The 12,407-nt window shown below is 54.9% G+C and overlaps 1 protein-coding gene across 8 annotated transcripts in view; it reads left to right on the top strand.

Annotated features, from left to right (window-relative positions):
- NAP1L4 (nucleosome assembly protein 1 like 4) overlaps positions 1–11,425 on the top strand; it is a 64,929-nt gene extending 53,504 nt beyond the window's left edge. For 7 of the 8 annotated variants that reach the window (XM_060103435.1, XM_060103433.1, XM_060103431.1 and 4 more), the window contains 5 exons: positions 1,029–1,051; positions 1,481–1,600; positions 4,431–4,460; positions 4,905–4,961; positions 10,360–11,425. In XM_060103435.1, the coding sequence (XP_059959418.1) occupies positions 1,029–1,051; positions 1,481–1,600; positions 4,431–4,460; positions 4,905–4,961; positions 10,360–10,398 (269 nt within the window). In that variant the 3' untranslated portion in view covers positions 10,399–11,425. Of the gene's footprint in view, positions 1–1,028; positions 1,052–1,480; positions 1,601–4,430; positions 4,461–4,904; positions 4,962–6,770; positions 6,809–10,359 lie in introns of those variants that run through there. The other variant, XM_060103428.1, reaches the window with a different exon arrangement.
- Positions 11,426–12,407: the final 982 nt, after the last annotated feature.

The following is a 12,407-nucleotide window of genomic DNA, read 5'->3' as shown; positions in this document are numbered from 1 at the left end:
CTACAAAACTGGTCCAGAAGTCAAGTGAGGAAGTCCTTGTGATTGCTGCCCCGGAGTCTAGAGTCCCCGAACCTGCATCTTAAACAGCAGGTGGGACTCTTACACGCTGAGGCCTGGGCCCCCCCCCACCGCCCACAGGGAGGGGTGCTCACACCAGCACCTGCTCCGCCGTGGCTGAGATGGCACTCGCCCCTCTCTGTGCTGGCCACGGAGACAGACCTTGCAGCAGAGGGGCGACAGGGAAGACACAAAGGCAGGGTGAGCCCGGCAAAGGGGACGCGACGCCTGGCGAAGCGTCACTGGGCTTCACTGAGCGTGGTTTTAAGTCTGTTTCCTTGGTTCCGTGTTGGGCTGTAGTTCGGCACCAAGGTCTGTAGGGCCGTGGGTGCTGGAACCGAATCTCAGCTCACCTTTTGTGTGGAGCGCGGGCCTCTGCTGTGGGTGTCGGTGAGTAACGTCGTCCTGCGTGCTGCAGTCTTTGCAGGAGGAGCGGCTCCGCACTGCTCCCTCCTTCCCCTTTGCAAGCAGCCAGGGGTGCAGCCTCATCCCAGCTGAGCTGCAGCGCCTCAGTCACACTGAGGACTCGCAGCCTTAAAGCGCTTCCTGTTTCTCTACCGAAACGTCACTTGTAGTTTTGTAGGACACGAGTTAAAACTCCGCTTAAAACACAAATGCCCTGAAAGGCCACAGTCTGGGCAGCCGGTGCACCTTTCCATCTGCTGATGCTTTAAACGTATGTAAATTCTCTTCTGAAAGTAGCCTTCTCCAGCTGGGCCTGTGAGCATCACTGGGTACCAGCCTTTGGCCCTTGATTGGGGGTGGGGGGAGGGAAGGGGGCCTGGTGGTGCTGGGGCCAGCTTCAGCCTGCAGCAGGCGGGGGAGGCGGGAAGCCGGCCATGGGGAGGCACAACGCTTAGGCGATTTCTAGTGAAATGTTCCATTTTATTTGTCAGCTGAGCTTCCTGTGTGGGCTTTAGAAGGTTTTGGTTGTCGATATAATGCAGATGTGTTTTGTCTTTTTTTTCTAGCATCAGGGGATGGAGAATCACTGGTAAGATGTGTGTCATTATCAAAAAAGTATGTTGTTTTGCTGTTAAAGTCCTTATTTCCTGAGTAGTTTGCTACTTTCTTTTTAATCTGTTCTTACTATCTAAAAACCAAGGGTGAATTTGTATTCACTGCACCGTGGTGGGGGGATAGAAGCGCACGTTCCGTGGGTGGACCTGAGGGCATGCGTGTCCTTGAGCCTCACCCCCTCGCACATGTGGCCCTGTGCGGCCCCTCTGGGCCCTACGCTTTCCTGCCATTTGGCTGCAAGGGTTCCTTTAACGTGGCCTAACCTCAGAGATGCCTGTCACCCAGCAGTGCCCGCACTGGGTGCTTTATAAGCTGAGTCACTGGAAGTGGGGCGTCAGGCATGGGCAAGGGGATGTGATGTTTACCCCACTGAAGCAAGTTAGCACTTCGCTTTTCCCCTCAGGATGAAGACTCCGAATTCACGTTAGCCTCCGACTTTGAAATTGGACACTTCTTCCGTGAGCGGATCGTGCCGCGCGCTGTACTCTACTTCACGGGGGAGGCCATAGAGGACGACGACAACGTAGGTGGCCTGTGGGAGCCGCTGGGGTCAGCGCGGGTGCTGGCTTGGGAAGCCCAGCCGAGATTTTCATGACATCTTCCACCAGGTCCACGGGGTACTGCCCTCTGGAGTTTGGAGGAAATAGACTGGGCAGGGAGATAGCAGAGGCTAGAGAAGCAGGTCTTTCTGAGGCATCTGAGCACCACATGCCCACGTGGGCCCGGCCAGTGACTTGTTTCAGAATGTCCTCTAAGGACCCAGGGGTTCGCTGCTGCACACGAGGTCTGTGGCTTTGGGTGACTTCTGAACATGAGGAAACTCCTGTTCACCAAGCGATGGCCAGCAGAGCCGAGTTGTGCTAGCATGTGGCATATCGACCCCAAAGAAATAGAACCCCACGCTCCACAGAAAAACAGCCCGGCTGCGCAGGCCACCTTCCCCTCTGCTTGAAGGAACTCGCCCTCCCACAGTCAGAACTTGGGAGCAGGACCCCTGAGCACAGCCTGGCCAGCTGCCCTGGTTCTCCATCATGACCAAGGCCCGGTTGCCGCGAGCCCTCTTGTTGTGTGGAGATAAAGGTCTGTCCTCTGGCGTGCTGCTGGCAGGGTGCTTAGATGCTCTTTGCTCCCCGTGTTGAGTGCTCTGAGGTTCCTTTCTGGTGAGGTCTGTTGTGGCTGCTGGGCAGGTCCGAGCTGGTTCGTGCCCTCCTTTGTGCTGAAGGCCCCCACGCGGCGGGAGTGGGCCAGCCCAGGGCGTACTGGCTACATCACCTGACACTGGTGGGCTTCTCAGGTGCGGTCTGTCCATCCCCGGGCTGGGAGGTACTTGTGGGAATCCAGGAACACGGACACACACAGCACAGCGCAGTTTGGGGTCATCTTAGCGCTCAGGTAGTTGCTCAGACTGAAGTTTTAGGAAATGCTGGTTATGCAGCACATTCTGGACCAGCGCTGTCCAGCAGCACCTTCTGTGATGAGGGAGCTGTCCTCTGCCCCATCTGCTGCAGCAGGGCTGGCACCACAGGACGCTGGAAGATTTAAGGTGCGGCCCTTGGCAACTGAGGAGCCAGGGTTTGGATTTATCTGATTTGACCAAGAAAGCTCTAGTGGCTACACACAACGGGAGGCTCATCTCTAGACCAGTGCTCCAGACCTTTTTGATCATATACCCGTCAGTTTAAAAACTGAATTATGCAGCGCGTATGTATTTATTTACAGTAGAGGCAGCATAGCAACTCCTGGTGAGCAGTACAGTGTGTTTGCCTGTAACATCCATGTCCATGTTCATTCATCATGCCTTTGGTGCAGGTACCGCGGGTGCAGGTACTGCAGGTGCGCCGTGTGATCCAGGGGCTCACGTCAGCCTGCGTCTGCTGGAGCCCCAGCTCTGCTGGTTCCCACGCGTGAACCGGGGCTGGTGGTCGTCACTCCAGCTGCTCCTCAGGCTCCTGGCAGAGGAGGCTCAGTGGTGCTGGGACAGAGATGAGTGCACTGACGTCTGACACGCTAGGGTCGTTGTGGACACTGGGCATCGTTCTGGGGTGAAGTGGGCGGAGGAGTCCTGGTTTTGTCTTCCACACTCATGTGGGTCACCTCACTCGTCACACGGGCTGCACACCCCATTCTGGAGCCTCCGCTCTGCCCGAGTGTGAGATGCCTGCACAGAGCTCGCTCAGAAGATGGGGCCAGGGTGAAATGATGGACTTAGAACCTCAGAAAATGGGCACTTGAGCCTGTGTGAGGCTGGTTCCAGTGCGACCTGAAATGCTGCAGTGAGAGTCTTGTCGGCTGCAAGACACTGAAAGGTCTTCTTTGTCAGAGGCCTGGAGGAAAAGGTGCCAAGACACGGTCAGATCCCAGGCCGACCGCACCAGGCCCTGCCCGCACTGTGCTCTTCTGAGTTCCCTTTGAGTTGCTGCTGACGAGTCGGGGGGGGGGGGGCGGGGGGCTCCAAGAAGAAAGGGTTGTAAGAGAAGCTTTGCTGAATCTTCATGTGTCTGTGTCGATGCAGCCACCAGGGACAAGGGTTGTTTCGTTTTGTTTGGCTTTTGGTAGCAGTCTGATATCCGGGACTTGGCTGAGGGCCTGGCCGGCAGTGTCTTTGGACACACAAGACATTGTATCGAGACATTCATTCAGCTACAGTGTTGGAGTTTCTCCCATGCACACTTTTTCTGACTTATTTTAAAGATTAAACACCAAGATTTTACTACATTTCTAAATACAGATTAAAGATTTCCCCTTGTCCGAGTTATAAAATGACATTGAAAGTCCAGTACGTGATAAAAATACGCTACTGGTTTGCTTAGATGAGCCAGTTTCCCAGTTGGACCCAGCGCACACCCAAGCCAACGGTTTCCTTTCTTCACCCCGTCCCCGTCCGTAGTCTTCGTTTTGAGTGGTTTTCAGATACCTGGTATCCTATTAACACGGCAGGACTTGTGAGCAAGCGACCCCACAGTTCTGGCCCCGGCTTGGAGCAGAGGTGCCGGCGGCAGACTGGCTCTGCTCAGAGGCCAGGCCACTTCCCGCTCTCCTTAGGCCCTACCCCTGTGGGCGCTTGACGGGCTGGGGCTGGGTCAGGTTGCCATCACGCTTTATAAAACCTAAAAACGGGCTTCCCTGGTGGCGCAGTGGTTGAGAGTCCGCCTGCCGATGCAGGGGACACGGGTTCGTGCCCCGGTCCGGGAGGATCCCACATGCCGCGGAGCGGCTGGGCCCGTGAGCCATGGCCGCTGAGCCTGCACGTCCGGAGCCTGTGCTCCGCAACGGGAGAGGCCACAACAGTGAGAGGCCCGCGTACCGCAAAAAAAACCCAAAAAACCCTAAAAACCTGTTTCCTTTCTTTTCAGTTTGAAGAAGGTGAGGAAGGAGAGGAGGAGGTAAGACATGGTTTACGTGAGACATCATTCCCCGAGGTTGCTTTAGGCCTTCTCTGCTTGAGTGGATGGAGGTTATGAAGTCAGGGGACCACTTTAGACTCGTCTCGTGGGAAGCTGCCTTTGAAGCTTTCAGCCCTATTGAATACTACGGAAAGACACGGCATATGGGTAGCAGTGTCCAGTTTGACCCTGCAATTGGCTTATGAAAATGCATCTTAGAAAATAACCATTTAGCAAACAACATCCACTTTTTCAGCAATATGTTTATTTCGGGGTTATCTGCTAGAACAAGAAGTGTCCAAAGGAGGGGATTTAAAGAAGTATGTCTAGCAATGATTGTAATTGATTTCCTTCAAAATCAGAGTATTGCTCTATTTGTGGCTGGTGGATCCACAAGAACTTAAGTCCTGTCTGTTCAACTAGCTCTCACTCCTTTTAATGCAGGAATTAGAAGGTGACGAGGAGGGAGAAGATGAGGACGATGCCGAAATTAACCCCAAGGTTAGTTATTTGGGGCTTCCCACACCTGTGTATGCTATACTGTTGACCTTTTAAAACATGTTCCCCACTTTGAGGTAGTGGTATTACGAATATGTACCTGTCATTCTCTAATTAGGAAAGTTAAAGTGTACCAGAAAAATACTTGAATGAGGAGCTATTTAGACACCTGGTATATAATTTTAGTGTTAAGTATGAATACTAAACTGCTTTCCCAAGCTATATCTTATTTATATAAACTTGTCAGTAGAGCAGCTTTACATTCCAGATCTTTAATTCTTTTAAGATAATGATTTAACTGACAACATGAATAAACTTTTTTGTTTTGTGTGTTTGTTTTTGGAAAAGGTACAGAGACGGGACTTGGTCAGGGGCTTGTTTTGTTTTGTTAATGATAGGATAATGGAGTTGTAGGCATAATTTTACAATTGTACATGGGCTGAGAATACTCAAATGACATGTCTCGATAGCTCAGATAATTTGAAATAAATTAGAAAGCTTTGCAAAAACAAAACAACCAATTAGGATGAGTGGGCAGTCCCATTAATTTTACGCCTGAGTTTTTACTTACGGTCTCAGATGAGCGTACATCAGGGACTTGCCACTTGACACATGTTTTAAATACAGAACTGTTGTAACTCTGTCCTGAAGCTGTAATTGCACACGTGAAATTTATAGTTCACCTGCCTCTTAGGACCAAATGTATCACGGGCTGTCAGAATACTAACACTACTTGGCATTGTAGAATCTTTATCTCTATTTAAGTAGACGTTGTTTGTTTGTTTGTTTACCCCCGTTGTGCCCGAAGTGGACCGTGCACTAAGCTGTCATTGTGTAGCTGGGTCTGATCACTTTATAGCACCAGATGTTCCTATGAATGCATGCTTACAGCAGCAGTTCCTCTGGGGAAGAATTCGTGGTGGGTTTAAATCCTCAGTGTGCCGTATAGATACTGCTCTGGGAGTGGGCTCGGGCATGTTCATGTTTTCAAAGCCAGCCTGTCCGTTGGGGCGTCGCCATATGGACGGCGCACCTGTGCTCAGTTCCTGAGCTGCGAGCCCAGGGCCCTGCCTTGAGTGGATCGCCCTTCACTGTCAGGTAATAATAGAACCGTGCTGTGCCCGGTCCCAGGTGTTTGTATCTGGCTGTTCTTCCGCGCTCGGGGGGCACTGATGCACACGTTCACGGTGGGGTTTCTAGAGCAGAGATGGCTGGTTACCGTGTCCACTGCTGGACTCAAGTGCCCTGTCTCTGGTCGCTTGTCTCACTGACAGCGGCTGCTCTGTTCCCCATTTCTTGTTGTTTCCTCCTGTTGTCCGTCCTCTCTCTCCCCTTGCCAAACCTTCTGTCTCCTCTCACGTCTGGGTTTTCTAGAAGAGCATTCTCACCAAGTGATCACAGATAGCTTAACAGAAAGTAGAGACATGTCAGTACTAAGCCTGCGTGAAGCCTTTGGTCTGTTGTGTTGGTTGGGAGTGGGCGAGGTGCCTGAGGAGGGCCCCTCGGTCAGCCACGTGCAGTCGAGATGCCCGAGTCCTGTCCTCTGGGGTCGTGACGTGACACTTCTGTTCCTCCGTGTGCACCTCCTCAGAGGGCGCGGTCACATCACAGTCTGTACAAGCAAAGGAAGATCAGGAAGAAGGGTTGGGGTATTAAAGGTACAGATCTGGGTGTTGAGGTTTCCCATCTCAAGGTCGAAATTTTTGCAGACCTTTGTATCATGATAAATTGTGGCTCTTTCCTCCTGTATAATTTTGTGCATTTCATTTTCTTCCATGCTGACAGTTCCTTTCAATTTTTTTCCCCATTTAGGTGTAATTTTTGTCTGTTAATCATTCATACGTTTCTAGGTAAGGTGGAATTCCATTCATTCCTAACTTCCAAACTTCTGGTCTGTGCTTTGTAGCAATGCCATGTTGTCGTGACTCGGTAGAGCGTCCGGGCGCACTCAGCACGTGCTGGCCTGGACAAGGGCTTTCTGAAGAGCAGTGTTTTTGTGCAGGTGTCTGTCGTGTGTGCTTTTAAAACCGACAGAAACCACATCTGGCTCCTACTTGCTGAGCCCAGTGTTTGTCGCTGACCAAGTAGCAGAGATGTAACTGGTGTGAAAGCTTTGTTGATGATGGGGCTGCCACACCCCTCCCCGCCCCCCCCCCCCACCCGGGAAGAGGACAGAACGAGAGGGCCCTGGGACCAGGACGCACAGGTTCCCCCAGCCATGCTGGCCTCAGCAGGACAAGGTCTGCTGCCTGCTGTGATTCTTCTTGACGTGTGTCTGTTGATTGTTTATACTTTTTAAATTCAGGTGCTGTGCAGACCAATAGGTAATAAAGGGGTAACTTTAGTATGCCGGGATCTTCTGTCTCAGAAGCTGCTGGCACCAGTTTCACATCAGCGTTAGTAAGTGCTGTCAAGGTTGCTGAGGAGTGTGCTGCTCGAATAAGAAAAGGACCTGTTGTAGATCCAAGTGAGCGTTGCAAGTCCCAGGAGCTGCCCTGTCCCCCTCTGGGGGTCATGGGTCCCCGTAGCTCTGCCCCAGTCATGAAGTCCCTCTCTCTTACGACACCGTCGGCTTTTGTGGGGCAAGGGAGGAAGGTGCGAACGGGAGAGCCTGTGAGAAGCCAGGGCGGCGGTGTTAGCATCTAGGAGAGAGCAGGGGCTGCCTGCGTTGAGCTAAGCAGGCCAGCGGTGTGGGAGCGGCTCCTGGGAGAGCAGAGCTGTGTCTCCGCACCGCAGAGCCGTGGTCTGGGGGTCTGTTAGCCCCGTGCCTTCGAGGGTCCGTCTGCATCGCCTTCCTGTCTTACTCAGGCGGCTGGCTTTCTTAGAAGACTAACGGGCAGGTGGGCAGACTTGGGCTAAAGGAAGCATTTTAATTAGATGAAGTGAATGTACACCTGGGATCTTTTCTGTTTTAAAGGGTCAGATCTGATCGTTTAAAATTGTATCTGCTCACTGTCTGATTCCTGCTGCCCTGTGTGTCTGAAGAACGTGTCAGCCAGGCCGGTTTGGCCCGAAGCCCCACTGCTCCCCACCCCGCCAGTGACTGCAAAGCGTCCATAAATGGTCCAGCGGGTACCTCTGGGCGAGGAGGGCTCTTCTGTGGCAGAACCACAGCCGTGCCGTCTCGCCTCTGTGGTCAGGTGCCCCGCGGAGGGGGTCGTGTCATGGGCTGTCGGGCAGGCGCTCGGGCCTCGGGCCTCAGGCCCCCAGCCCTGAGGCCATGGTGGTGGCGTGTGCTTGCTGCCCGCAGTGAAAGCCCTTCTTTTCAGTGCCCGCCCCCACCAGGCAGGGTGTTGACTGTGCCTTTGAAGCACTGACTCCTGTCCCTTGACGACCGGCAGCGTGAGAGACTGGGCTTCCGACAGCTTCGTGCCGTGTGGCAGAGGGCGCTCGGGTTTAGTGCAGTGTTGCTCTGCCATCTGTCACGGGCCAAAACTGTGGTGTCCTGGTGACGAAGCTCACATGTGTGGCTCCAGGCTTCTGCACTGGTGCCGCAGCCCGGGAGTCGTGTGTGTGTGGGGGGGGTGGGGGTGTGTGCGTGTGCGTGCGTGTGTGTGTGTGTGTGTTGTGTGTGGGCGCGCACGTGCAGGGATGCTGGCCCAGGGCTGGGCTGAACATGGCCCTCGGGAGGCGGGGTGTTGGTGGCAGCCTAGCCCTCTGCTGCCTGGCAAGCCCCACCTTCTGCCTCTTGTCTAAACACAAGGGCCCCACCCGGCTCCCACCCTCACAACAGCCCGTCCTGGTCTTGGTTTTGGCGAGGACGTTTCCCTCTAGCAGTCTTCAGCACCCGAGGGAGGGGTTCGTTGTAAACAGACAGGTGATTGATGCCTTCTCCTGGTTAAAGATAGATGTGATGTCCCTGGGACAGCACATTGTAAACTGTGTGCCGCTCTGCATTCATGGCGTCCCGTACGTCCTGCGTATGTATTTACCCAGAAGGGTGTAGAGCAGCAAGTCCACCACCCTGTGCCGCCCGCCCGCCCGCCCGCCATACCACAGCCGCGACACCGTCCCGCTCCCTCAGCTTCAGCTTCTCTCATCTCCTTCCTTTCTGTAGATCCAGTTATGGAAACCCACACGCTTCTCCCCCGTCCACAAAAGGCTGCACGCCACCGCCCCAGGCCCTGCCAGTGCTGTGCCAGTCCTGGGGCACCTTGCACCTCCCCAGGGAGTCTGGGGCTGGCGTCTGATCCCCCTGGCCACAGTCTGGGCCACCTCCAGGTCTCCTCTTGAGGCGACAGAGTTTGGTCTCTTTCAACTAGGATTTCTGGTCGGGGTATTTGTTTTGGTGCCCAGGCTCTTTCTTCGGCAGTGTTTCCGGTGAGCATGTGATGGGCCAGTGCCATTAGCCCAGTGCTGGGCAGTGCTGGACCGAGACCCGGGCCAGGCCTGGAAGTCCCAGCTTGTCCCTGTGCTATTACACTTACAAACAAGGAGCTTAGCCCAGGGCCCCAGATTATTGTTTTGTCTTTATGCACCCTTTACACATCATCTTTTTCATCCCTTAGGTGTGGTTTCCCAAGGAATGAACTGTAGCCCAGCTTATTCCATGCAAAGTATCAGTTGTGTTGTCCCAGATGGTTCTTCTGAACTGTGTGGTGCGGGTTTTTCTTAAGACTCCGTAGACGTGCCAAGTTGTATTCAGAGTAATCTGTCATCTTCGCAGCCAGGATCATAGGTTACTGGCGAGTAAATTCATCTGCTAAGAAGTACTGGTGAAATCGTTACCTGTCTCTCAGGCTGCTGTTGGCCTCCACACAGAATTCATGGGATCGCTAAGTGGGTTTCAGCGGCATGAGATGCAGCTGCCAGACCACACGGAAGTGCGTCTGCTCCTCGTCTCGCTTGCGCCTTCTCTGCAAGGACGGAATTCCCAACCGAGGGTGCTCCTGGGAGGACTAGGGCCTGGCTGTGGAGTTCTTAGTGGCCTCTCGTCCTTTGTCGGGGCGCCACAGGCCAGTGCAGGAGAGGCTTTGCTTCAGGCCCCGGCCTGGGGGCAGGTGTGCTCCAGGCAGCGCCGGGAGCCTTGTTCACCTCGGGGATGGAGGGGAGCCAGCGCTGTTCCCCGCGTGCTCACCCCAGAGCTGAGGCGCCTGCCAGCTTTGGGACCAGGGCACTGCTCTGTGTTTAATTACTGTCTGCCACCCGAGGACCTCCCTCACCCCGAGACCCTCCTGCTGAGAATTAGAATGTCTTTATACAGAAAGAGGCAGCCCCGCTGTGACCTTGTTTCTGGGAAGTTAGCTGCTTATCTGTTACTATTTTTAAAGTATATTTGTAGTGGCCATGTTTTCAGTAAGAGCGAGTGAATACTTGAGTCTTTGTTTTCGTTGTTGGTTGGAGATGCCCGGTTGATGGAATTGCTCGGTTCTCTACAAGTCTTGTTCTCTCTCGTTGACAGAAGGAGGCCAGCCAGCCCTCGGAGTGCAAGCAGCAGTGAGGCGCCGCTCGCCCGTGTGGACACGTGCTTACGCCTAACTTGTTTTCAAGTGCATGATTTTCACTTTCACTTCTCCTTTTACTTTATTATTTTGCTTAACCTGTACAGTGGCAACTCAGCTGCATTTCAGAAACAGGAGGTTTAATTCCAGCACCCTCTACGGCCTTGGGTGTGGCTCAGTGGGCCCGCCCAGCCCTGCCTAGGGGAGGGCCTCGCAGAAGGCGGGGCGGGGGTGTATCACTTGACGCCGGGGCACGTGTCCAGGGTGCAGTTCCAGGGCGTGTATAGCCAGTTCACGCCTCCCGCCGTCAGACGGGATTCCTGTTGGAAGAAGCCCACACGCAGTTCCCAGGTGTCCCTGGGGAGCCGCAGGGTCGGCGCCATGTCTCATCCTGCTTGCTCTTGGGTTTTATTTCCTTCGGGGCTGGGGTGAGGGTTGCGGCGCCCGCTGAGCCTGAGGCGCGAGCTTTTGTAGTTCATCTCGTATTTATTTCTCTCTCACGCTTGTGAGGGCTTGGGACATGAGCTGTCCTTCGAGTTTATGAGACCCTGTGGGCACTGGAGACCCGGTGCCCCGAGCAAGAGTTGGTGGTCCGCCCGCATGGAAGAAGGCCCTCCCTCCTGCCAGCCGTGGGCCAGGGCTGGTTCTCGGGACGCCCGGACCACGCTTGGCGCTGAGGACGGGGGTGGGGCTATGGGCAGAGCCAGGGTTTTGCCAGGCTTCACGGGGAGGGGCTCGGGCAGGAAAATACAGCTTTCCCACGTAGTGTGTAAAATGTCTTGCTTTCTCGGTAGCTCCCATTTCTCAGCCTCACATTCACCTTGTCTTAAAAGCCCTGGGTTCCGAGCGACCCGTTCTTGGCTGGAATGTGGGTGTGGAGTGTGTGACCTCTGGCCCCAGGGGCATCCACGCTGTGGCCCGGCTGTAGAGTGCTCAGCCTTACTTATGATACATTTGTAACTGAATACAGTGTTTTCAATTTGTACAGACGAGTTAGAATATTCTATTAAAGTTGTGAACTGCGAACCCAGTGCTGTGTGTGTCTTCATTGCAGGAGGCCTGGCGGGTTGGGGCACTTGGGGCGGGTGGGGCTCGGATATGGTTGCGCAATCTCCCGGACAGGGTTTCTGGAGCCCCGGGCGTGGGCAGGTCCAGGACTTCCCGTCTCCTGGTCTTCTGTTTTAATTTTGAGGCTTTAATGCCCATCTTGAGTTAGGGCTGCAGGCCCATTTCACCGTCGGGGTGGGGGTCCCTGGGTGGGCCCTCTGCTGCCCCGAGAGAGCGTCTGCTCCTCCCCCCAGCAGAGAGTCGTTTCTCCGCGTGTGCGGGGCTGGGCCTTTCCGATGAGAAGGTTCCAGGAGGGACACTTGCTGCGCCATGGCCACATTGGGCGCGTCTTCTCGCTGGTGCTTTTCTGGTGCTTGTGCCCTCCCTGCTTCCCTTCGTTAGTGGGGAGACACCTGGTGCCCCGGGCTCTCGCTCCAGCTGCCCATCTGGGGATTGGCCCGACCCGCATGCAGCACAGGAGCCGGTGCCCAGCTCGCCCGGTGCCTCCTGCCGGCGGGGCTGGCTTCTCCCGGGAGCTGCCAGAGAGAGCGCACCGGGGGCCACGAGAAGGGCCAAGCAAGGCTTAGCAAGAAACGTGCTTTCGGGGTGTCAAAGACGACCGTAGTAGAGCCAGAACGTCCACTCCTGATCCCCCCAGGCCGGCCGGGTCCAGACCCCCCAGAGGCGGGCGGTGGTGAGCCTCTCCCGGGCCTGCCCCAACGGCCACCGAGAAGAGACGGGGGCGCCAGGGGGGCCTCGCTTCTGCAGACACGCAACAAAAACCCCATCCTTGGAGGGTGCTTGGAGGCCTGCACGCTCCCCACCCAGCCCCCCTTGGGCCCCCACCCCACCTTGAGCAGAGCTATCATTCCTGCTGACCCCGGGCCCTCAGAGTGACCACATTTAGGACAGCGGAGTTGACAAGTACCTATGGGGTCAGACACCGTTGCACAAAGTGACG

Source organism: Mesoplodon densirostris, chromosome 7, assembly GCF_025265405.1.
Source record: "Mesoplodon densirostris isolate mMesDen1 chromosome 7, mMesDen1 primary haplotype, whole genome shotgun sequence".
In the NCBI taxonomy this organism is placed as follows: Eukaryota; Metazoa; Chordata; class Mammalia; order Artiodactyla; family Ziphiidae; genus Mesoplodon; species Mesoplodon densirostris.
Note: the sequence above shows the minus strand (reverse complement) of the source record. Positions and strands in the feature narration are given on the sequence as shown.